This window comes from Oncorhynchus mykiss, chromosome 9 (assembly GCF_013265735.2).
Source record: "Oncorhynchus mykiss isolate Arlee chromosome 9, USDA_OmykA_1.1, whole genome shotgun sequence".
NCBI classification, from domain to species: Eukaryota; Metazoa; Chordata; class Actinopteri; order Salmoniformes; family Salmonidae; genus Oncorhynchus; species Oncorhynchus mykiss.
The window spans coordinates 39,705,676-39,730,075 of NC_048573.1; the positions used below are offsets into that span (position 1 = coordinate 39,705,676).

At 45.2% G+C, this 24,400-nt stretch overlaps 2 protein-coding genes across 9 annotated transcripts in view; one reads left to right on the plus strand and one right to left on the minus strand.

The window, feature by feature from the left end:
• LOC110532038 (collagen alpha-1(II) chain) overlaps positions 1 to 10,211 on the plus strand; it is a 30,059-nt gene extending 19,848 nt beyond the window's left edge. For both annotated transcript variants that reach the window (XM_021615630.2, XM_021615631.2), the window contains 23 exons: positions 25 to 69; positions 228 to 326; positions 501 to 608; positions 713 to 766; positions 919 to 972; positions 1,074 to 1,127; positions 1,614 to 1,667; positions 1,775 to 1,882; positions 2,077 to 2,130; positions 2,239 to 2,292; positions 2,412 to 2,573; positions 3,195 to 3,302; positions 4,018 to 4,125; positions 4,514 to 4,567; positions 4,691 to 4,798; positions 4,919 to 4,972; positions 5,107 to 5,214; positions 5,356 to 5,409; positions 6,866 to 6,973; positions 7,071 to 7,359; positions 7,496 to 7,683; positions 7,984 to 8,220; positions 8,393 to 10,211. In XM_021615630.2, the coding sequence (XP_021471305.2) occupies positions 25 to 69; positions 228 to 326; positions 501 to 608; positions 713 to 766; positions 919 to 972; positions 1,074 to 1,127; positions 1,614 to 1,667; positions 1,775 to 1,882; positions 2,077 to 2,130; positions 2,239 to 2,292; positions 2,412 to 2,573; positions 3,195 to 3,302; positions 4,018 to 4,125; positions 4,514 to 4,567; positions 4,691 to 4,798; positions 4,919 to 4,972; positions 5,107 to 5,214; positions 5,356 to 5,409; positions 6,866 to 6,973; positions 7,071 to 7,359; positions 7,496 to 7,683; positions 7,984 to 8,220; positions 8,393 to 8,539 (2,409 nt within the window). In that variant the 3' untranslated portion in view covers positions 8,540 to 10,211. The remainder of the gene's footprint in view (positions 1 to 24; positions 70 to 227; positions 327 to 500; positions 609 to 712; positions 767 to 918; positions 973 to 1,073; positions 1,128 to 1,613; positions 1,668 to 1,774; positions 1,883 to 2,076; positions 2,131 to 2,238; positions 2,293 to 2,411; positions 2,574 to 3,194; positions 3,303 to 4,017; positions 4,126 to 4,513; positions 4,568 to 4,690; positions 4,799 to 4,918; positions 4,973 to 5,106; positions 5,215 to 5,355; positions 5,410 to 6,865; positions 6,974 to 7,070; positions 7,360 to 7,495; positions 7,684 to 7,983; positions 8,221 to 8,392) is intronic.
• A 1,131-nt stretch (positions 10,212 to 11,342) lies between these two features.
• On the minus strand, positions 11,343 to 18,938 carry LOC110532040 (aladin). 7 transcript variants are annotated; one of them, XM_036987951.1, is made up of 17 exons: positions 18,767 to 18,938; positions 18,325 to 18,436; positions 17,648 to 17,775; positions 17,496 to 17,551; positions 15,748 to 15,839; positions 15,566 to 15,654; positions 15,261 to 15,377; positions 13,501 to 13,644; positions 13,261 to 13,381; positions 13,005 to 13,129; positions 12,840 to 12,900; positions 12,683 to 12,773; positions 12,472 to 12,565; positions 12,314 to 12,381; positions 12,129 to 12,207; positions 11,953 to 12,037; positions 11,343 to 11,621 (listed from the first exon to the last, which is right to left on the minus strand). In XM_036987951.1, exons 1-17 carry the CDS (start codon positions 18,781 to 18,783, stop codon positions 11,466 to 11,468), a joined length of 1,635 nt encoding a protein of 544 aa, XP_036843846.1. In that variant the 5' UTR covers positions 18,784 to 18,938; the 3' UTR covers positions 11,343 to 11,465. The 7 variants fall into 7 exon arrangements, with proteins under 7 accessions (XP_036843846.1, XP_036843847.1, XP_036843849.1 ...); XM_036987952.1 differs by having other exon boundaries at positions 11,357 to 11,621; positions 15,279 to 15,377; positions 18,767 to 18,937; XM_036987954.1 differs by having other exon boundaries at positions 11,357 to 11,621; positions 15,566 to 15,612; positions 18,767 to 18,936.
• Positions 18,939 to 24,400: the final 5,462 nt, after the last annotated feature.

Consider the following 24,400-nt stretch of genomic DNA (forward strand, 5'->3'; position numbering starts at 1 on the left):
AATGTCTCTCTCCTCTCTCTGTAGGGTGTTCCTGGAGAGGCTGGTGCTGCAGGCGTTACGGGACCCAGAGTGAGTTTTCATTTCTACAATAAGTCTGATTTAGATGTTTTTTCCTCACTTACTGTCACAATCATGTAGTTAGCCACCACCATCTACTTGTCAAACCTTTATGTCTGTAGTCCTTCCTGTTTCTGCCTCTCACTTCCTGTCTCTCTGTTCCCTGATAGGGCGAGCGTGGTTTCCCTGGTGAGAGGGGCGGCGGAGGATCTCAGGGTCTGCAGGGACCTCGTGGACTTCCTGGAACTCCCGGAACCGATGGACCCAAGGTTAGGAGCCCCTCCCCTCAGCCAACCTCGTCTTCAATAAGAGTTTCCGTTGCTATTGGAGACGGAGTCCTGAGCTCCTATAGTCGGGCAATCACAGTGCCACTACTGAAGAGAGAAACATCAGAAACAGTGTGATCGGCCATCTTCTAACTCCACGTTCCTCCTCTCTGACAGGGAGCCATTGGGCCAACTGGTGGTGCTGGATCTCAGGGACCCCCCGGCCTGCAGGGTATGCCAGGAGAGAGAGGAGCTGGTGGTATCCTTGGAGCCAAAGGTGACAGAGTGAGTAACAACTGTCAAAAATATTGAATCATTGTTGTAGAAAATTTGACGGCGGACTGCAAGGTTATATCATGATACATGTCATGGTTTTCTGTGTTTTGCAGGGTGACAACGGCGAGAAAGGACCTGAGGGCGCTCCTGGAAAGGATGGTTCCAGAGTGAGTATCGCGGAAGCAGAGAAAATAGCCACACTCTTCTGTGGCAACTCTGATCCAAAGTCCCAATGGAAATACAATGATCCAATGACCAAGTGAGGTTGATAATAACTCCATCTCTCTCCTTTCCATCTTTATTCTCTCCTCCCACTCAGGGCTTGTCTGGTCCCATTGGTCCTCCTGGCCCAGCTGGTCCCAACGGCGTGAAGGTATGAATTACCATACTGATCAAACACACCTGTTATTATGCGTACGGTGTAATATTCATTTGACAGATGGTTTCTCACTCTTCTCTCTCCTTTCCTCTCAGGGTGAGGGTGGACCTTCTGGCCCAACTGGTGCGGCTGGTGCCCGTGGTGCTCCTGTAAGTTGGGTCTTTCCGCCTCCAGTGTCATATCGTCCGTTTTTAGACTTGTATTGAATCAGCCACGTTGTCGACGTGCTCAGGTTCGAAAATGTACCTCCGCGCAAACTCACTCCCCTCCAGTACAGAGAGCAGGAAGAAACTAGAGAGGAAGCAGAGCTCGACAGATCAAAATATAAGATCACTCAAAGTCACCAGATATTTTGATGGCCACATATTGTTCAGTTTGATTCCAAGACCACTCACTTCCCAAGTAGCCCGGCAACAGTTATAAATAATAAAGGAAGTTCCAAGTACACTAAATCAAAGTACACTTAGTCCCTCAGAATATATTCCATTCCAAAAGGTTTGATCTCCGATGAGTACAGCCTCCTCCACTTTCAACCACCGCACCTGCAGCATGACGGACAGGGCCACATACATGTGCAGTTAGAAAGCCTTTCTCTGTGGTGCCTGTGTCTCGAGTCCATCTCTCTCTTCCTGCAGGGTGACCGTGGTGAGGGTGGTCCTCCTGGGCCTGCTGGCTTCGCTGGGCCTCCTGTGAGTAGAACCACAGCAGTCACATACGTTTCAATGAAAACATTCACATCATCCATATCAAATGTTGGATCTTTATTGACCTGTATCTTCCATCCACCAAACTCCAGGGTGCAGATGGTCAGCCTGGAGCCAAGGGAGAGTTTGGCGAGGCTGGACAGAAGGGAGATGGTGGTGCCCCTGGACCTCAGGGACCCTCTGGGGCCCCTGGACCTGTGGTAGGTACCCATCGAAATGCACTTTGAGATACCAAAAAACCTGTATGTCCCTGAGACAGATATCTTATGACCCAAGACATTACCATTTGGAGAAAAAAGAAATGGAGAGTATTTGAGAACACAATTGATGCACTTCTTGTTTCATTGTTCTTGTTTCTTTGTCTAATTGTGTTTATTGTTGCTTTTTGTTCCAGGGTCCCACTGGTGTTTCTGGATCTAAAGGAGGCCGCGGTGCCCAGGGTGGCGCTGTAAGTCAACAGTTCCAATGATAAGAGATTATTACCCAATAGTAAGTGAAAATATCACATGGTATGTTCTGTTATTGAAATATTGTCTTGTCCCTTTCTTGTTGGTAGGGTGCTACTGGTTTCCCTGGTGCTGCTGGAAGAGTTGGATCTCCCGGTCCCAATGTGAGTATCACATCCTCACAACTCTTCCATAGACAACAGAAATGCACCCTTTCATTCAGATTACCTGTGTGTATGTGTGTGGTTGAAAAAATGCTGCATCTCTCTGTTCCCTCTCTCAGGGTAACCCTGGTGCTGCTGGCCCCGCTGGTCCTGCTGGTAAAGATGGTCCTAAGGGAGTTCGCGGTGACGCTGGCACCCCAGGAAGACAGGGAGATGCCGGGCTGCGTGGAGTTGCTGGAGCCCCTGGCGAGAAGGGAGATGCTGGAGAAGACGGCCCCCCTGTGAGTCTTCCCCATCCACTCTTACATTGGCTAAATGATATCTCACGGAGGTAATGCCACCCAGCCTCTTAAAGTTACTGTCCAGTGTTTCCAGATTTCTAGGAAATCTGACCTTTAATTAATTACAATGAGTGAAATACTTTCCTTCCAAACATTTTGAATTAAGTATGTTAAAAAGCAGCTTGTCTTGGAATGGTGTGGGCGTATACCGGTCATAAAAAGTAAACCGCTGATTGGCCAGCTCATCCAATGAGGCATTCTCTACGAGGAAATAGCAAAAAAAATTTGAAATGGTCTGTTTACGACACAAGTTTGAGGTGGTGTTTTGGAAGTGTCTTTTCTCCAATTTAAGCTTTGGCCACAAATACGAGTCAGCAACATTATCTGGGTATGAGTTAACCGAATATATACGTTTAAAAAGTGAGATTTTCACTGAACAGTTACTTTAAGCTTCATGGATGTACCTTGTCGGCCTGGTAACACCAACTCACCCACCTTGATAGTCAACCACTTCATTTAAAATGTGCCTGATTTTTCTGGAACTGGAGTTATGAACTCGATGAGCTGGGGTTGTAAAGTCAATGTAGTGAACTTTGACCTAATTGTCTCCTCCATTTCTAGGGCCCTGATGGTCCTTCAGGTCCCCATGGTCTGGCTGGGTCTCGTGGTATTGTTGGTCTGCCTGGGCAGCGTGGAGAGAGGGGCTTCCCTGGTCTTCCTGGACCGTCTGTGAGTACCTCACCCCTGATAATAACTACCACACTTGAATTAGGCTATGATTAGTGTGAGTAAAAAATTGTCACAGTATTTTCTGAATCAGGAAGAGAGGTGAACTTTGAAAGCCAGGTCAGTGTTAGAGAACCATTGCCCTTACTGGTCCAGTTGTAAGTTAAGGTCTCTCTATAAGCTGACATACCCACATATAGTGATAGAAAATATGAATGACAATTGGCCTGAGAACCTTCTAAGTCCAGGCTCATATAACTCCCACTACTCATGCACCATTGAGCGGTAACTAAACAACATATGTCCCCTAAAATCATATATGGGATGCCTGGAGTGATTGCCTGTGTAATATCATGGAGTCCTGATATCCACATACATTCAATATGACAGATCTATACCCAGACTTCTTTCTCCTTAAAACGGTCACAAAGAAGTCGATCACTCAGTGACCAATTGGCTGTAACTGAGATGCATTCAGAACTAAGTGTCCATCATACTACGTCATATTGGGGGTTTTGATGCTTTTCTTACCAGCTAGGGGCTTTTAGACCGTTGCTGATGTCCTACTTACCATGCGGATCAATATTGAAGTCCATGAGTCCATTGACTAGTCAGTCGCATGTTACATCGTTGCAGTTATTGATATCAGATATAATTGGACTGTGGTGACATCTGACACTTGATGGTGAGTCTGATGTCCATGTTCTGTGTGTCCCAGGGAGAGCCCGGTAAGCAGGGAGCTTCTGGTGCTGGTGGTGACCGTGGACCGCCTGGCCCTGTGGGACCCCCTGGACTGTCTGGACCTGCAGGAGAGCCCGGAAGAGAGGTCAGAACTAAAACACAACAGCAAAGGCCACAACAACAACAACAATTATAGGCCACTGTAGCTGCACACAGCAATGACAGAGGTGTGGGCCATAGCTGCACTATAGTGCCACCTGCTGGCCAATATAATTACACCTCTGAATTGAGCCACTGCAAGAACCATAGCAACGACAGCAGCAGCATAAGCAACAACAACATTAACATAAATATCAATAATCACCACACAACAACAGCAACCTCCAAAAACAAGAATTTCCCTCCCCCACACAGTCACAATAACCGCCAAGCAGAATTGTAAACAATGACCACAGCACTAACAACAACAACCGCAACCAACAAAAAAGCAATACATTTCAATGAATGATTAAATCTCTGTCTCTACCTTACAGGGCAATGCTGGATCTGATGGACCCCCTGGTAGAGATGGATCCACTGGAGTCAAGGTGAGACACCTGCATTATACACCAATCAGACCAATCAGTCCAAACCAATCAATCCAATTGATGGATAAGCTATCATATGCGCTTTGATGGCCTTATATTCTATGATCTTCTCTCCCCCTGTAGGGTGAGCGTGGTAACACTGGTCCTGCTGGTGCTCCTGGTGCCCCGGGCGCTCCCGGTGCCCCCGGCCCTGTCGGCCCCCTGGGCAAGCAGGGAGACAGAGGAGAGGGAGTGAGTACCCATACAAAACTAGACACAATATGAATGAGATAAATGTCGGTGTTTTGTAATTCACACTGGTTTGGGTGTTGTTAGCCTGTCTAATGGGAAGAACCTCACTCTTGTTTTTAGGGTGCCCAAGGACCTGCCGGACCCGCTGGACCAGCTGGCGCTAGAGGAATGGCTGTGAGTTTCAACATCGCTCATTTTGAAACACACACACCATTCTCTAGTGAACTATTACCAACTGTAGCTGCACCGGCATTGGCACACCCTTTTTTTTGCTGAGCTGATTGACACTCTCTGCCTCTCTAAATCAGGGACCCCAAGGACCCCGTGGAGACAAGGGAGAGGCTGGCGAGACAGGAGAGAGGGGACAGAAGGGACACCGTGGCTTCACTGGTCTGCAGGGTCTTCCCGGACCTCCCGTAAGTCACCCAAGTCCTCTGGCCACGCTGGACCTTTAGCCATTATACCTCTCCATCTTCATAGATCTGTATTCATGACACTTCTGCGTGTGGAATAAGTTCTGTTCCCTGACTTCCAGTCGTCTTTGTCTAAACTAACAGGGCTCCGCTGGAGACCAGGGAGCTGCTGGACCTGCCGGACCTAGTGGCGCTAAAGTGAGTCCAGGCGAGAGGGAAGGACAGAACACTTCTCTAATCCCTCCAGACTTATGATAAGACAAAAGGACTACTCCTATACAGTAGTTATCCCGTGATATAATAATGAGGGTCAAAGGCTAGTTTTTTTTTATAATCCTCCAACACTGTGATAAGGTAGAGGATGAGAATGGCCACTGTGTTTTAATTAGTCTGTCCTAGGATAACAGGGAAGGCTAATGCTTTTGTGATTACCACATGTTGTGGCAGAGAGGAAGACAAGACAGGAGAGGCTACTACTTAAAAAATATACGCATAAAGATTAATTACATGATAAAGAAGAGGAAAGGGATGTGAATAATTATCACCCATAGAGAGATACACTACATATACAAAAGTATGCGGACACCCCTTCAAATGAGTGGATTCGGCTATTTCAGCCACACCCGCTGCTGACAGTTGTATAAAATCGAGCACACAGCCATGCAATCTCCTTTGACAAACATTGCCATTAGAATGGTCTTACTGAAGAGCTCAGTGATTTTCAACGTGTCACCGTTATAGGATGCCACCTTTCCAACAAGTCAGTTCATTAGATGTCTGCCCTGGTCAACTGTAAGTGCTGTTATTGTGAAGTGGAAAAGTCTAGGCGCAACAACGGCTCAACCGCGATGCGGTAGGCCACACAAGCTCACAGAACGGGACCGCCGAGTGCTGAAGCGCGTAGCGCATAATAATCGTCTGTTTCTCGGTTGCAACACTCACTTCCGAGTTCCAAACTGCCTCTGGAAGCAACGTCAGCACAATAACTGTTTGTCGAGAGCTTCATGAAATGGGTTTCCATGGCCGAGCCGCCTTCCCTGTTTCAGGAATGACAATGCCCCTGTGCACAAATCGAGGTCCATACAGAAATGGTTAGTCAAGATCGGTGTGGAAGAACTTGACTGGCCTGCACAGAGCCCTGACCTCAACTCCATCTAACACCTTTGGGATGAATTTAAAGGTAAACTGCGAACCAGGCCTAAGTGATAAACATCAGTGCCCCTTCTCACTGAGGCTCTTGTGGCTAAATGGAAGCAAATCCCCTCAGCAATTTTCTAACATCTAGTGGAAAGCCTTCCCAGAGAAGTAGAGGCTGTTATAGCAGCAAAGGGGGGACCAACTCCATATTAATGCCCAAGATTTTGGAATGAGATGTTCGACGAGCAGGTGTCCACATACTTTTGGTCATCTAGTGTAGCTGCTAAGTTTGTAATTTCCGATAAGCAGGTTGTTTTTGAATTAAAGAGTGTACACTGTAGGACAATTGAACATGAACAATGTTACATCCGGTAAAAGTTTCAAACTAACTGTGAATCCAGCCCCTCTACAAAGAGACTCCCATTCATACATGCTATGCTATGCTCCCATTCATACATGCTATGCTACACACCATGTGTGTGAGCTGTGACTGACCCCACCCTATCTATCTCCTCAGGGACCCCCTGGCCCAGCCGGTCCCGCTGGTAAGGATGGATCAAACGGTACCCCTGGACCCCTCGGACCCTCTGGGCCTCGTGGTCGTTCTGGAGAGACTGGTGCTGCTGTGAGTAACGCTTGGCAACGTTTATAGCATGTAGCAGCAAATATGTTAGTCTTCATGTAGTCCCACCTTGTAACAATCGTCTCCTCTTCTCCTTCAGGGTCCTCCTGGTAACCCCGGACCTCCTGGTCCTCCTGGTCCTCCCGGCCCTGGCATCGACATGTCTGCCTTCGCTGGCCTGTCTCAGCCAGAGAAGTCTCCGGATCCCCTGAGGTACATGAGGGCTGATGAGGCATCCAGCTCCCTGAGGCAGCACGACGTGGAGGTGGACTCCACACTCAAGTCCCTCAACTACCAGATCGAGAACCTGCGCAGCCCCGACGGTAGCCAGAAGAACCCCGCCCGCACCTGCAGAGACATCAAACTGTCCCACCCCGAATGGAAGAGTGGTGAGTGGGGGAATGGTTAGAGGAGAGGGAGAAGAGAGAGTGAATGGAAAGGAAAGACCACAGATGTGTACAACGTGATCAGTCCAAACCATGCTAAGGTTTGAACCATTTGTCCTCTCCCCCTCCTGTTCGCCAGGTGACTACTGGGTGGACCCGAACATTGGCAGCACAGCTGACGCCATCAAGGTCTTCTGCAACATGGAGACCGGCGAGACCTGCGTGTACCCCAGCATAGCCAACGTGCCGCACAAGAACTGGTGGACAAGCAAGAGCAAGGACCGCAAACACGTCTGGTTCGGAGAGACCATGAATGGAGGATTCCACGTGAGTCTCGACATGAATAATCACTTCACTGGCACGTTTGAGCGAAATACGGCTACTGCTTCAGTAGGGCAACTTCCTTTCAAGGGTTACCCTGATCAACGAGTAAAGCACTTCCTCTCAGTGTTTCTTTTTATGAATTGCAGACTGAACCTATATTTCCGGCTTGCAGATAAGTTCTAGACATCACATAAAATCCTACCACCCATAAACCTGTGTGTGACCTCCATGACCTCCTCCACACCTTCCTTGCCCCGTGTCCCGTTTAACCCTAAGCTCTTCCTTCTCTGGCTCCCTCCACAGTTCAGCTACGCTGAGGACGGTACCAACGCCGCCAGTATCCAGCTGACCTTCCTGAGGCTGCTGTCCACGGAAGCGTCTCAGAGCCTCACCTACCACTGCAAGAACAGCGTGGCCTATATGGACGCATCCACGGGCAACCTGAAGAAGGCTCTGCTGCTCCAGGGCTCCAACGACGTGGAGATCCGAGCTGAGGGCAACAGCCGCTTCACCTACAGCGTGGCGGAGGACGGCTGCAAGGTGAGGGGAATAGGCACTGTCAAAGTAGGGACAGGGGGAAAGATGGACATAGTAAAGTAGGACCTATTGGGGAAGGCACAGTCCAGTTTCACAGTAAACAAACAAAACAAATCTGTCATTGTAGCCTATGGGAATGTACAGTGTTTCAACACATATCGTTGTCGTCCCACAGAAACACACAGGCCAGTGGGGCAAGACTGTCTTCGAGTACAAAACACAGAAGACCTCCCGTCTGCCCATCGTGGACATTGCTCCCATGGACATCGGAGGAGCGGACCAGGAGTTCGGCGTGGACGTGGGCGCAGTCTGCTTCTTGTAAAAGTGGGACAAACGAGACGAGAAAAAAAACTAAAACATGAAAGAAATAACTATGAAACAATACACGATCCAAAAAAAGAAGACCGGAACTAAAAAAAAAAAAATGATAATTGATATTCTCTCTTACAAAGAAGTGCTCTCCAAGTTGTACACCCTGGATGTTAGCACTGAAAGACACCAGCAATATCCGTACGTAATTCCAGCATTCCCCAGTCGTGTTTCCTGTGGCCCACAGTCGGTGGGAATGAGTTTGAGCCAGAAGGAAAAGGGACCAAGCCAAGGGACGAGTGATGGAGAAACAGAAACATGACTCGATGTCACTTATTTATTGTCTAAACTTTAAAGGGGCATAGATGAGGTACAGTGGGACTGGGGGGGGGGGGGGGGGGCTTAACCATAAGAACAGCACAAGCTCCTCCCACTACAGAACACCTAGAACCTCCCACTCCACCTCCCTCTCCGACCTAGCTACAAATACGCCATTTTGAATCAATGTAGACCAAAAAATATTTTCAGTAATTATAAGGTGCTTCAAAATGTGCTTTTTTAACCATCAAGACCAGGAGCTAAACTTTTACTGTGTATTAAAAATACTTGGTTCTATTGTTGTAAAAGTCTGTGTTTATAAACAACCAGATGATTTTATATATATTTCCACATTATGTGTGTACATGTGTCTATATGCACACCAACACTTTTTGGAAAGTGAGGTTACATTTGGGATATGTTTTTCCTTGTCCTTTACCCCTTGATTGCCCATTAGAGGAAAATGTCTTACTCGGTTGACAAACAACCCCCCAAAAAAATTCTAATAAAATTTGGGAAATTAAATCAGTTTTGTTGTAGTCATCCGGATTGTTTAAAGCTACCTCACGCTGAAAAACAAAGTGAAAAAGTTGACCTTAAATCTTGAGCTGACCAAAATGAGCTTCCGGGTGGAACTGGTGCTGAACAGCTATCTTTGCTTTGCTGTCTTCAGAAGGTGCTATGAGTTCTAGAATTCAGTCATTGTTCCCCCAAACCCCCACTAGCCTCACACACCACACACACACACCCCACCTCGGACGACAGGTGCAGCCATTCAAGGCAGGGAACCAAGTGACTCTGGATATTCTCCTATGGAGTCTACGCCCCACAAATAGAATCACGGGACTCCAAGGAGAGCTACCCAAAACAACCAGGGTGGCTCGTCTCTGTGTGTGTGAGAGGGTGTGTAATTTCTTTTGTTGTTACTCATTTTTATTATGATCATGATCATTTGTCTGTTTTTATTTTGGTACACTTTTAATTGATGTAAATTGGAAATAAAAAGGAAAAACCAAGTAACAATGAAGTTGATTTTTAATTGCGTTTCTTTTGAGAAAGTACGGACATGGCATGGGAGTTGAATAGCTTTTTTTTTGGTAACTGAACCCAAGGTCTGTATACTTTAAGGTTTTTGTTGTAGTTGTATTTCTTGGGAGTTCAGTTAACTTTTTTTATGTTTGTGAGTGCATGGTATGTGTGTGAGTATGCGAGACTGTGCGTGAGTGTGTGTTTTAGCTATGAGAAAATCTCATTACACAGGAATGAAAGTACTGTCTGTAATCATTCACCGGTTTCAGGGTTGGGCCGGGCATGGTTGGCTTCTGTTTGTTTGAATTAATAAGAATAAATAAAGAAATTGTGCTGAATGGAATTGTGAAGTATTTTGTTTATTAACAGTAATGTCTTACTGACGCGTCAACACGTTGACATAGGTGTTTGCCGTTGTGTGCTTTCCCCACAACACCTTTCCATATCTTTCTGCTGAGCAATAAAAATTAGACTGAAGACTAAACAGTGATATCTTCTTAAAGGGAAATTATTCTCATTACAAACCTACATTGAAAATCACAAATATCATCTTTGTAGACCTACATCTTTTCGAGTTATTGACCGAAAGCAAAGCTATACCATTGATGCCAGGTTGTTTTTGTTTTTTTAAAAGATTGAAAACATTATTGCCAAGATAAACATAGATTAAGAGAATATACAGTAGACTTGATTAACTTAGACAGGGATCCTCAAATAGATTTAGCCGCGGGATGATTTTTTCTTGAGCGAAGTCAGGGGGCCAGAACATTATTATAAATAATCTGTAGACTGCAAATTGACCGCAAGAACCCCAAACAGATGCAGTATGACAAGAACTGAATAATGTCAAACATTGATTCCATTTGTATATATGATCATAGACACTCACCGGACAGTTTATTAGGTACACCACCCCCATTCACAAAAATAGATCGCTCCTACAGACAGTGAGTCATGTTGCTTGCTATATAAAGCAGGCAGACAGGCATCGGGGCATTCAGTTCCTGTTCGATTTAATGTTAAAATGGGCAAAATGAGTGACCTAAGGTGCGTCGGATCCAGTATCTCAGAAGCTGCCACCCTCCTGGGTTTTTCCACATATGACTGTGTCTAGGGTTTACAGAGAATGGAGCGACAAACAGAAATCATCCAGTCAGCAGCAGTCCTGTGGGTGAAAACAGCTTGTTGAGGAGAGGTCGAAGGAGAATGGCAGGAATCGCACAAGCGAACAGGCGGGCCACAGACAAATAATGGGACAGTACAACAGTGGGGTGCAGAACGGCATCTCGGAATGCACAATTCATCGATCCTTGTCACGGATGGGCTAATGAAAATCTCCAAACGCTCCAAACTCCCAATCACCTTGTTTATCTCTTTTGAAAGAACGGGCCAGCGCTGCCTAGACCTTAACCCCATTCCACCAACCCCCTTACCATGTCTTGGTCTAGGAATTCAAAAAGACACAATCATTCACAACTTGCATTACACTTTGTGCACGTTTATTTAGAAAGTGTTAAAAAAAAAAAAAGTATAAATTGTACTGAAATATGGTTTCTGTGTTAGTTTGAGTGTGTGTATGTGTGGGTGTGTGGTCAGGAGATGAGTTCTGTGTAGAGAGTCTGGTTGTTGTAGTCGGCTGGTCTGCCCTGGGTCAGGGGGAAAGACGGGCTGCCTCCCAGGCCAGGCTGGGGATTACCAGCACTCATAAAGCAGAAAGGCACGTGGGTAATCTTCCCATTGGACCAACACTGTAGAGAGAGAATTCACGACAGTCACTAGGATGAGTTAAGTTACACCTCACTACACCTGTTGCTCTAGTCACTGATGCACTACTGTACAACAACAGCCATGTAAAAGGGAATTTGTGTGTGTGGGCCATGTACCATTTTATGTTGCCCATGTCTCCCCATACGAATGGAATTAAGGCAGAAACAACTTGAGGTTTGAAAACAGCTCTACATTTCAAGTTTATCAGTGAACTCTAGCTTTATTAAGACCAGTTTAAGCAGCACTGTGAGGCGTCGTCTAAATGACTGGAGGCCCGCGACTGTAAAGAGAAGAGTTTGAAGAGAGACTAACCACAGTGAGCTGGGCTCCATGCTGGTAGTTGGGGTTAAACTGCATCAGTCTGGGCTCTGTCCCGGCCTCCCCCTGGACAAAACCACTGACACACACACAGTTATTACCACTGAGATACAAACAACTGATTACCACTGAGATACCTTCCTGGCAATGTAACATACTAGAGCACATACCATGGCAGAAGCTTAAAAGCGGGGCTGATTTGAGTCTTGAACACTGCGATCATGGCAGGGCGGCCTGCTCCGGCGTCTCCTGGCGGAGCCGATGAGAGGAAGGAAGTGAGCGGAGGAGAGAAGACGTCAAAACACACACAATCTCTCAAGTCGGAGAAAGTGGGAAGAGACAGAACAAGCCTGACCTTTGACATGCACGGCTAGACGCTCTCCTCTCGGATCCCACGCCAATGACTGGATCTCTCCTCCGACCCTGACACATAGACAAACGCAACAATCCAATCGGTGAGGGTAATCGACAACTAGTTAAGTAAAGGACTAGTTAACCCGGGCCTTTCCTTACATGATATCTCCGTCAGGTGTATTTAAGGTGGTCTCGGACAGGTCGGCCACCACTGTTGCTGCCTTTGGCCCACCTGACATCATTAAGGGCACTCCTAGTGGACAAAGAGGAGAACACACATCAAAACAAACGCAAGCACACAGCACAGTGTAAACAACTATAAAAAGGTTGAAGTGCCTCATATTGTACATGGAATAGTGTGTGTGTGTACCTGGGTTGTCAGTGAAGGTCAGGGCATAGATGACGGTCTCTCCTTGCACAGTGAAGAGCAGCCGACTCCCATCAGGACTCCAACAGCCAGACTAGACAGTTACAGAGCGACAGTTAGCCAGACACACACACACACACACACACACACACAATCTCACCTGACAGCGTCCCTTCAGACTAGGCCACCGCTCACAAGTCCACATCCTGGTTTCCCAAACCCTGCAGCAACACAAACACATAAATAACACACACATACAGTAATACAGAAACAGCCGACCAACACTACACGAAGCATGAAGCTCTCCTGCACTACCGTCTCTGACCTGAAGAGGGAGGAGGGTGTAGCTGCCAGCACACGACTGCCATCGGGAGACCAGGACAGGTACGTGACTCCTCCCCCTCCCACGCGGTGGAGAGGCACACAGCTCTCAACAGCGACGTCCCACACCTGACAGAGAGGAGATGGCGAGAAGGAGAGAGACAGACAAGAGTCACAAAGCCCTTACGACATCACAGTAAAATACTTTACCAGCCGAGTAGCAGATCCTGTGTGTGTGTGTGGATTGAGACGATTCCTACCAGCAAGGCAGTGTCCCTGGGAGAGGCCGACACCAGGAGAGGTCCGTTAGGTGACCATGCGACGGACGTGACGGGGGAATGGCCTGGGTGAGACAGGACCTGGGCACAGCCAGAGGAAGGCCTGTGAGAGGGAGGGAAACCAAAAAAAGATTAAGAGAGAAATAGGGAGGGCAGAGGAAGAAGAACATTCAAGACATAGAAATGACTCTATAATGCACACAAGTGTGTGTGTGTGTGTACCTGGTAGAAAGTGAGGTGGGATCCACGTGCCAGACAAGCAGGCAGTTGTGACAGGCGACGGCCAGGGCAGACGCACACAAAGGCTTCCACTGCAGAGCCGCCACACTGCGCTGCAGACGGTGCTTCAGGGTGGGAGTAGTAGCACTGAGGAGAGAGAATGTGCGAGAGACAGAGAGACGAAGAGACAGGGAGACCAAGGCAGGGAGACAGAGAAGAGATAATTTCACTCACAAACCGTACGTAAACACTGCAGGAACGGTGCCATAGTTTAAACACTGCACTGCACTAGGCTGGTCTGACAATATGATTGAGGACATACAGTGCATTCGGAAAGTATGTCCCCTTGACTTATTCCATATTGTTACGCTAAAGTCTTATTCTAAAATGGATTCAGTTGTTTTTTTTGTCCTCATCAATCTACACAGTATACCCCGTAATGACAATGTACAAACAGGACGGGCAGCGATTACAGCCTTGAGTCTTCTTGGATATGACGCTACAAGCTTGGCACACCTGTATTTGGGGAGTTTCTCCCATTCTTCTCTGCAGATCCTCTCAAGTTCTGTCAGGTTGGATGGGGAGTGTCGCTGCACAGCTATTTTCAGGTCTCTCCAGAGATATTCGATCAGGTTCAAGTCCAGGCTCTGGCTGGGCCACTCAAGGACATTCAGAGACTTGTCCCGGAGCCACTCCTGCGTTGTCTTGGCTGTGTGCTTAGGGTCGTTGTCTTGTTGGAAGGTGAACCTTCGCCCCAGTCTGAGGTCCTGAGTGCTTTCGAGCAGGTTTTCATCAAGGATCTCTCTGTACTTTCCTCTGTTCATCTTTCCCTCGATCCTGGCTAGTCTCCCAGTCCCTGCCACTGGAAAACATCCCCACAGCATGATGCTGCCACCACCCTGCTTCACCGTAGGGATGGTTCCAGGTTTCCTCCAGACGTGATGTTGCCTTTTGGCAAACTCCAAGCGGGATGTCATGTGTCTTTTACTGAGGAGTGGCTTCAGTCTGGTGACTCTACCATAAAGACCTGATTGATGGAGTGCTGCAGAGATGGTTGTCATTCTGGAAGGTTCTCCCATTATTCACAGTGGAACTCTGGACCTCCTGACCAAGGACCTTCTCCCCAATTGCTCAGTTTGGCCCCGCGGCCAGCTCTAGGAAGAGTCTTGGTGGTTCCAAACTTATTCCATTTAAGAATGATGGAGGCCACTGTGTTCTTGGAGACCTTCAATGCTGCAGACATTTTTTTGATACCCTTCACTAGATCTGTGCCCCGACACAATCCTATCTCAGCGCTCTACGGACACGTCCTACGATCTCATGGCTTGGTATTTGCTCTGACATGCATTGTCAACTGTGGGACCTTATATAGACAAGTGTGTGCCTTATCAAATCATGTCCTATCAGTTGAATTTACTACAGGTGGACTCCAATCAAGTTGTAGAAACTTCTCAAGGCTGATCAATGGAAACAGGATACACCGGAGCTCAATTTCGAGGCTCATAGCAAAGGGTCTGAATACTTTTGCAACAGTTGCAAACATTTTCACTTTCTCATTATTGGGTACTGTACGTAGATTGATGAGGAAAATGTTTTATCTAATCAAATGTTATAATAACGCTGTAACGTTACAAAACATGGAAGAAGTCAAGGGGTCAGAATACTTTCCGAATGCACTGTAGGTTTCATCCGAAGCCAGCCCGTAGAGTTTGATAGTCACTGACACACAGAGAGAGAGAGAGAGAGAGAAAGAGAGAGAGCACCATTGCGACAGACTTAACCTCTTGGGGTTGTAGATCTTGATGGAATCGTCTGAAAGGGCCACGGCACACTTCTGAGTGTGTGGGTGCCAGGCAAAGCCCCGCACTGCACAGTCCGACCTGAGACACAGGGAGCAAGAACAGGAGGACAACTACAGATACATAGCATACTTCAGCCATGATTTCAGAGAGCATGCTTATGTGAAAGTAAACAAATACCTCACATTTGACAAGGACATACATAACATAAGAGAGAGTATATTTAAGGATCCGATTGGGGATTCATCAACTAAATAAGGTAGTCTTACCAGTCCAGCACTTGGGAAAACTCGGCGGTCATTTCCTCGCTGCTCAACTGAAGACAAAGGGCCAAATAATGACAGTCACTTAGAGAAGCCTGCAGAATCCAACACACCCCGGCAAGTTCTGTATTGTTTGATTGGAACTGCCTGAGAATTAGCCATGTGAAACGACAGACTGGACCACTTACTGTTAGGTGAGGAAACAGAGAGCTGTGGAAGGAGGAAACCCAGCGTAGCAAGGCCAGGACACAGCTCGAGCTCACCCCTAGCCACTTGGGCACTGGGAACACACTCAATTAGGAGATGGACTGAAACACTCAAATCAACCTGTAACATTGGTTTACATGTCGAGGTTAGGTAACCTTGTTGAACGTGATGGTATGAAAATGCTTTTAGAACATAATATTACACGTTTTTCGAGAGATGTTTTATTTTATTTTAAAAAATGTAACCTTTATTTAACTAGGCAAATCAATTAAGAACAAATTCTTATTTACAATGACGGCCTACCCCAGGCCAAACCCCAGACAACGCTGGGCCAATTATGCGCCGCCCTATGGGACTGCCAATCACGGACGGAAGTGACGCAGCCTGGATTCGAACCAGGGACTGGAGTGACTCCCTTTGCACTGAGATGCAGTGCCTTAGACCTCTGCGCCACTCAGGAGCAGCCATAATCAAACAAGTGAATAAACGAAAAGCTAAAACAACCAATTTGAGATCGAAAAACAACAAAATACTCACAACCACAATAACAAGCCTGTATAGTCCGGTCAAAAATGCATTTGCATATGAGCACATTCAACTTGGCTACATTACATGGGCAGAGGCATCAAGATCTACTGTTACCCGTCATTAGTAAACTAGCTAAATGCATGATGTATACAATCACATTCAAAGCAGGTAGCTAGCATCGAATAAGCGCCTATTGTTCATTCAAAAATCCACTTACACATGTTGTGTTCATTCGGAGGGTAAGCTCTAGCTGTGTTAAACATTACAGTAGTTTTGACATGGGTAACGGGACGAACTGCGTTAGCCAAAGCAAGCCAACAGGCTAACTGCACGGTAATGCCCACAATAACGAAGTCACTTTTGCTGGCAGATCATGTACACTACACATTAAAATGGTATTCAATATGGTTTGCAGTGAGGGACTTCAGATGTGCCAAACCTAGGAGAGGCTAGCTAGATACCTGGGCTAGAAAAGCGAGTATTCAGTCAATGCAAGATGGTTAGGTGTCTGTCTGTTCTGAAAGAGTTAGCTACCGATATGCAGGGTTGTTAACAGTGTCCACTCCTGTTAAATCAATGGCAGCTATTGGTGAGACCTAACAAATGATGCTGCCAATGTCCATAGTAAAAATAACTGTAGCAAGACGTCCCGCTAACGTCACTAGATGGCAAAAACATCCATCAATGATAGCTGAGCTTACTGTGGTTTGGACTAGCTGGCTAGCTATGGATAGCCAACCTTGCAGGGTATATATTTTTGTCAATTTATCACTCATGCCACGTTACACTACCAATTTCTAACGGAACAGCCTTCTAAAAATGGCACTTATTTCCCTATGTTTTTAATTGTCAAAATGAAAATGATCAATGAGGCTAATAACATGCATTGTAATCGGGGCTGCTTGTCAGACCAACCATTCAAGTGATGTCAGTGATGATGCGTTATCAAAACGGCGGCATGCAGTAGTCAGCTGAGGCCAACGTTTAAATGTTTGAACATAAATTTGTTTTGGAGCAGTTTTAGGTGTAGGAATATGCTCCTTTATCACGTTTGGTTATCAAAATGACCTTAACTCACAAAAATGTTACAGAGCATATTTAAAAAGACACAAAGTCTTGCATGACAATTTCTTATCTAAAGCGCATGCTTGCATGTAATACTTTCGTGACAGTGAAAGAACGACGATAACATGGCACTCACCCTCTGCACTGGAGTTGGCGATCTCATTTAGGAGTCCAGACAGGCCGGCATCACGCCTAGCAGACAGACAGAGGTGGGGATTAGTGAACAGGGCTTCGGAATTGCGTGTGAGTGAGCGTGAGAGTGTGTGAGAGAGAGAGAGAGAGACACACCAAGCCCCTGCACTCCTCGTGTACAGCGTCTCACAGTGGTCCCTAAAGGCCGACTTGCTGCTGCTCTCTTGGCGGCTGTGAGGCTTCAGTGACTCTCGCGGGAAGTACAGATTCAGAGCAGGTGAATCCTACAGCAAAATGGAAACACATACAACATTATTCATACTGTAGCTCTTGCTCTCCACACACACCATAGCCTAATATTAGGTGATAACATTAAACATCCAAGCAATGCACTGGCAGACAGTTTGTGGCAACTCGATAAGTTACACTCTAGCTAGTGGTGACTAGTAAGTTAACAGGGGTGGGTATAATTTGTGGATCGTTCCAACAGGAATCTGTTCCAAAAACGTAAAGTACAAGGTTGCCAACAAACAACGCATACAAAGTAGCATGATCAACCCCGTATCTTATTCTTAATGTTTGCCCATAGGCTACCAGAGTGAGGAAAGACATTTTTCGGGAAATAAACGTGGTGAGTGAAAAACGTTATGAAATAGCCCACTCTCTACCCGGCATCTTATTCTGCCGCTATTCAAATTTGTATGCGTTGTTTTGTTGGCAACCTTTGTTATTTGCGAAGTTTTTTGGAACAGATTCCTGTTGGAACGTTCCACAAATTTTACCCACCCGGTTAACAGTAGTAGGGATTGACAATGATACGGTAGCCCGCCCACCTCAAACCAGACGGATGGATCTGTGTTAGACTCGTTGTATTGAGAAGTCTCTCCATCGCCGGACAGCGGTGGGGGGAACAGAGCCAAAGAACACATCATAACCACATTCCTCCTGAAAAAAGACACATCACATTTAGCAAGCTCAACATTCAGCCATCACATGCAGCTGCTAGCGAAGTTAGCTAGATTGCTAGCTAGTCCTAAACGTTAGTAGTAGCTTAGTTATGATTGGCAATTTAGCCATGCTAGCAAGCTAGACCGAGAATGACTAAAAACAACTACTCAGTTGCCCATGTAGCTGATGTTAACTACCTTCCTTATCCTGTAAAATGTAGCTAGGTTTGCTTCAAAACGCAGGTGAGCGTCCGTCAGGAAAGTTTCGTAAACTACGGAGGCCTGTAAAAGGCATACAATACGGAGAATTTCCACAACGCGGACGTACTTTGTCCAATGGTGCATGCGCTGCTGTCATCTACCGGAAAAATAGCAGCATTACATCCTACTTCTGTTCACACCAGATGTTGGGGGGTAGAGCTGGAGCAGAGCGATCCCAGTTTGGCAGGAGCTCGGAGCGAGATTCTCAAAGGCTGGAGCGTCGGCCTTATCGCCCGCTCCAGTAGCGCTTACTTCACGACTTTAGGCATGCCGGGCCCAGCATGTATTTGTAGTCTACTTCTGTGCTGCTATAGCCCCTTGCTTTAGCTACTGACCTGGAGTTAGCTACATATTTTCATAAAGAAACTGATAAAACACACATGTGCCTAATCAAGATGACTTACAATGATGAGGAGAGCAAGAGAGGGAGTTGTCCACAACTAAATAATCCTAATGGAATCTGAAAGGACACGTGTCCTGAGGCATGGTGGTGTACTACATTCACATGCTAAAAGAAAGGAATGAGGTGATAGATAACTATGTGTGTCATTGAGCAAAGTGTTTCTAAACAAAAAAAACACATATCTTAAACGTTTCGTTCATGTTTGTTCTATTATCTATCTATACAATAGGCCATAGTTGATTTTGGCCCAATAGGCTTGGTATATGCCGGTATTCAAGAAGCTTTCCGTTTTCATTGGGTTATTTTGCCTAAAAAACCTTTAGGCCTACCTATATAAATAAATACAAAACTCAGGGTCTCTGCCCAGCCTGTCAAGAATGGCGAAAATTATGTTTAGCATCCTGCAAGTGTGGAATGGATACTCTCCGCTACTGGCCCGATCTCCAGGCACCATCGCAGTATCCTGAAGCCACAGACAGGCCAAACTCATGTTTCTAAAAATGTATTCTAAAAATAAATTCAAAGGCAATAATGTCATTTTTTGTTTAATTTGTATTTAATTATAAGTAAGTCACAACCTATATACGAAATGTATAGACTACAATGATTTAATACAATAATGTTGAATGCTTTATGTTCCTACCAGCCTTTTGTGTGTGTCACACTCGCAAATGCTTCACAATGTATTTATTTGTAGGCTATAGCCTTGAAATAATATAAATAATATAGCCTAAATAATTCCTTTCCATTCCTTCTTGGGCTCCCTGTCTGGCTCCTGACCTATTTGGAGTGTTTATATGCTGTTTAAAATGACATGTGCACTTCTTACATTCACCTTTTCATGTTTATTCAAACACTTTTCATTCAAATCATATGATTTGGTTTCAATAATTCAAAACCAAATGGTAGGCCCAGGTAGTCACAAAAATAGATGGGTGTTGGTTAAATTGTGATTTTAATGAATGGAGAAAATATCAAGCGGCAGTTTTCTTTTCTGAGCACAGAGCGGTTTGTAGCAGAGACGTTGAAAATGACCTGGAGCATTTGAGCAGTGCGGTATTTCCAACCGCTCAACTCCACTCACATACTCTGGTTCACACTGATGCTGTTTGTTTCATGGCCAGGATGAACCAAACAAATTGTAAAAACAAATTGTAGACATTGAATGTTGGCAGTGGCGACCTGTCATTCAGGGCCCCACCGGTTTTGACCTCACATGTTTTTTTTTGTGTTTTTTTGGGGGGGAGGGGGGAGGCTTGCCTGTTCTGCATGTTATTTGGCATTGTTCTGCATGTTATTTTGGCATTAATACATATCACCTATCAGTTTGGAAACAATGTAAAAACAATATATAAATATCACTGAGTTAATAAAGCTGCATACAAACATGTGGTCTCGTTGTTGTTTTCTTGAGTAAGGCAGCTCCAAAATGCAGGTGTTTCAGCCTAGCTCAGTGTTTTCTGTTGTGGTGGGGCAAGCCAGCAGAAAATGCAGAGAGTTGCACTGTGATTGGCTCAGTGTTCTGTCACTCATGGGGACACTACATCACAGCCAAGTCTAAGGGTAGACATTGAAAATTCTAGCCCCTTGGGTGCTGCCACAGAGTTAAATTAGAAGTGCCCATCCAAGAAGGCTAAAGGTCACTTGCCACAGATAAAATGACATCGAATCACGTTTTATCTACGGTAGCTTTGATTGGACTGATCATGTCAACATCATACTTTCAAAATCTTAGCTAGCAGTCATCATCATGAATCAAGTCGACAATCTACTGGCAAATCCTTTTTAATCCTTGTCATATGAAGATAAATAATTAAGAGAAATGATAGATAAAATGTATTGGTGCTCATCGGCCATTGGACATAAACATTACACAACAAGTTGGAAATTGCAAATTCAACAATGAGTGGTTTGGAAGGAATCAGTGGCTAACTGCTATTCAATGGAGTGGCTGTGTCTGTGTGGTCCCAGGTCTAAGAATAAGGGTCTCTTTTCCTAGTTTAAAATTATAAACATTCAACATTGGCCATGCTGTCAATGAAGCATGATTTGTGCCACGCTCAAAACAATTGTTAACTCGGAACTGCAAAATCTGACTTTAGTGAATTCAAGACAACTGGGAACTCGGCAAAAATGAGCTACGACTGGGAAAATACGTTTTGAACTTTCATCCAACGGAATTGTAAATCGGGAACTCATCCCTTTTTCTAGAGCTAAGACCTGAAGATCACTGACGTCATCATGATTCAACCTTTTTTTTTTCAAGTTATAAATCCAGAGAATAGCAGACTTGAGAGTTTGAAGACAAAATTTGCACACGAAGGACCGCCGTTCCACCTTTCTGTTCAAGTGAGCACAGAATCGGCCCAGAAGCGGCCCTCTTCCGGAATCAGGTTTCAGACTTGGCCCGGAATCAAAATGAATGACTGCCCAGAATCAGCCCAAGTACATCAGGCCGTTTCTGTCTACTGGAATTCAGACGACTTTGCCGACATCTTACCAGAATCCCCCCAGAAGTGGCCCGATGCAAATTTAAATAAATGTATACAAAATTAACCGATTTAGTCATTTTAAATATTGCTCTTATACATTTTATTCATACAAATTATACCCATCCACCCCCAAAACAATGATGTCAGAGGAAACACCGTACACCTGGTGACCGTGTCAGCGTGCATGCACCTGGCTCGACACAGGAGTCACTACAGTGCGATGCAACAAGGACATCCTGGCCAACCAAACCCTCCACTAACTCGGACAATGCCTGGCCAATTGTGCATCACCTCATGGGTCTCCCATTCGTGGCCAGCACAGGTATAGAACTAGCATCTGTAACAATGTAGTTTGCACTGTGATGCAGTGTCTTAGACCGCTGCATCACTCGGGAGGCTCCATCCACAAAGTTTTGAATGCTTATCAGTGACCTTGCACAAGGTATCAAAATACTAAAATACAACTTAAACAGGACTCTTAAATAATTTAATTTAAATGTTAATTGTATTTTTTGATCACAGAAACAATGAGAAAATATGGAAAAATAAATAAATATGAAATGTTAATGATCTCAGCCGAGTGCCCCGAGTGCTGGGAAGGTGAGTCCAAAAATGTCTTGTATGCTGCTGCATAAATGATGTAATATGCCAGGGAGATATGTATACTGCAGCTAAGAAAGTAATACTGAGTGTATGTTGTGTAAGCAAGCTGTTAGTAGCCCATGTGCCTCACCCTAATAATTTGGTCTATTTTCACCTCTTAATTTCACCTACTGTTCTGACTTGGTGGTGCACATGTAGCCTATAACCTTTTTTAAAAAGTGTAATCATCTAATATTGTAAGAGCTTTCACTGTCTGCTTATATGCCCCCTTTATTTATCCTACAGTTCTGACTTGGTGTACAGGGAGAACACGGTAAGAATGGCCCATGTTCTGAATTCTGTCGCTGTACACTTCAAAAGTGTATAAGTATACCTTAGTATAACTTAAAATAGTTATATTGACTACGTCCGTCCTAGCTCGCTCATTAATGTCGCAATCGAAATTACGGATTGCCTCTTATCCGCTTGTCATCCCCTTATGCCATAGTTTGCACATCTCAATTGTCAATAGAAACCACATTTGTTTAAACACTCAGCCATACCAGCTGTTTAAAAAAAAGGCAATAAATGAGGCTGAATGAACTGTTTCACTGCCAGACAAGGCTCCGCTGATATCCAGGTGAAGCAGGGGTAGAGTGCAATTCATGTATTGTTTAGTGTTGTGTTGTGTAGTGGCTTTGTTGGCATGCATCCCCCCCACCAAGATTCACATGGCAAAATCGCCACTGATTGTTGGCATTTCAAATTACGTTTTGAGTAGTGCATGCATCATGGTGTCTAGATCTTGGTGGATCAATTCTAGACTATAGGGTAGCGTGGTGTAAATAGCCCCCCCCCCCCAAAAAAAAAAACCTCTTGAGGTAATTTGATTGAATATTTCTTAAGTGAAGACATCAGAACTATGAAATAGCACACATGGAATCATGTAGTAACTACAAAAGGGTTAAACAAATCCAAATATATTTTAGATTTTAGATTCTTCAAAGTAGCCACCCTTTGCCTTGATGACAGCTTTGCACACGCTTGGCATTCTCTCAATCAGCTTCATGATGTAGTCACCAGGAATGTTTTTCAATTAACAGGTGTACCTTGTTAAAACTTAATTTGTGGAATTTCTTTCCTTCTTAATGCATTTGAGCCAATCAGTTGTGTTGGGACAAGGTAGGAGTGGCATACAGAAGATAGCCCTATTTGGTAAAATACCAAGTCCATATTATGGCAAGAACAGCTCAAATAAACAAAGAGAAACGACAGTCCATCATTACTTTAAGACATGAAGGTTAGTGAATGGGTAAAATTTCAAAATTTCAAAACGTGGAAAGCTGCCGTTGCAAAAACCATCAAGAGCTATGATGAAACTGGCTCTCATGAGGACCGCCACAGGAAAGGAAGACCCAGAGTTACCTCTGCTGCAGAGGATAAGTTAATTAGAGTGACCAGCCTCAGAAATTGCAGCCCAAATAAATAACAGACACATCTCAACATCAACTGTTCAGAGGGGACTGCGTGAATATGGCATTCATGGTCCAATTGCTGCAAAGAAACCACTACTAAAGGACACTAATAATAAGAAGAGACTTGCTTGGGCCAAGAAACACAAGCAATGGACATTAGACTGGTGCAAATCTGTCCTTTGGTCTCATGAGTCAAATTTTTTGGTTCCAAGCGCCGTGTCCTTTTGAGATGCGGAGTAGGTGAACGGATGATCTCCGCATGTGTGGTTCCCACCGGGAAGCATGGAGGAGTAGGTGCGATGGTGAGGGGGTGCTTGCTGGTGACACTGTCAGCAATTTATTTAGAATTCAAGGCACACTTAACCAGCATGGCTACCACCGCATTCTGCAGCGATACGCCATACTATCTGGTTTGTGCTTAGTGGGACTATCCTTTGTTTTCAACAGGATAATGACCCAATACACTTCCAGGCTGTGTAAGGCCTATTTGATCAAGGAGGGGAGTGATGGATTTCTGCAGCAGATGACCTGGCCTCCACAATCACCTGACCTCACCCAATTGAGATGGTTTGGGATGAGTTGGACCGCACAGTGAAGAAAAAAAGCAATCAACAAGTGCTCAGCTTATGTGTGAACTCCTTCAAGATGTTTGAAAAAGCATCCCAGGTGAAGCTGGTTGAGAGAATGCCAATAGTGTGCAAAGCTGTCTTCAAGGCAAAAGTGGCTACTTTGAAGAATCTCAAATATAA

Coding starts and splice junctions, on each gene's coding strand:
- LOC110532040 (XM_036987951.1), bottom strand. Junction 15,840..17,495: donor CGCCAACTCCAGTGCAGAGG/GTGAGTGCCATG, acceptor GTGTGTTCCCAG/TGCCCAAGTGGCTAGGGGTG. Junction 12,774..12,839: donor GTCTGAAGGGACGCTGTCAG/GTGAGATTGTGT, acceptor GTAACTGTCTAG/TCTGGCTGTTGGAGTCCTGA.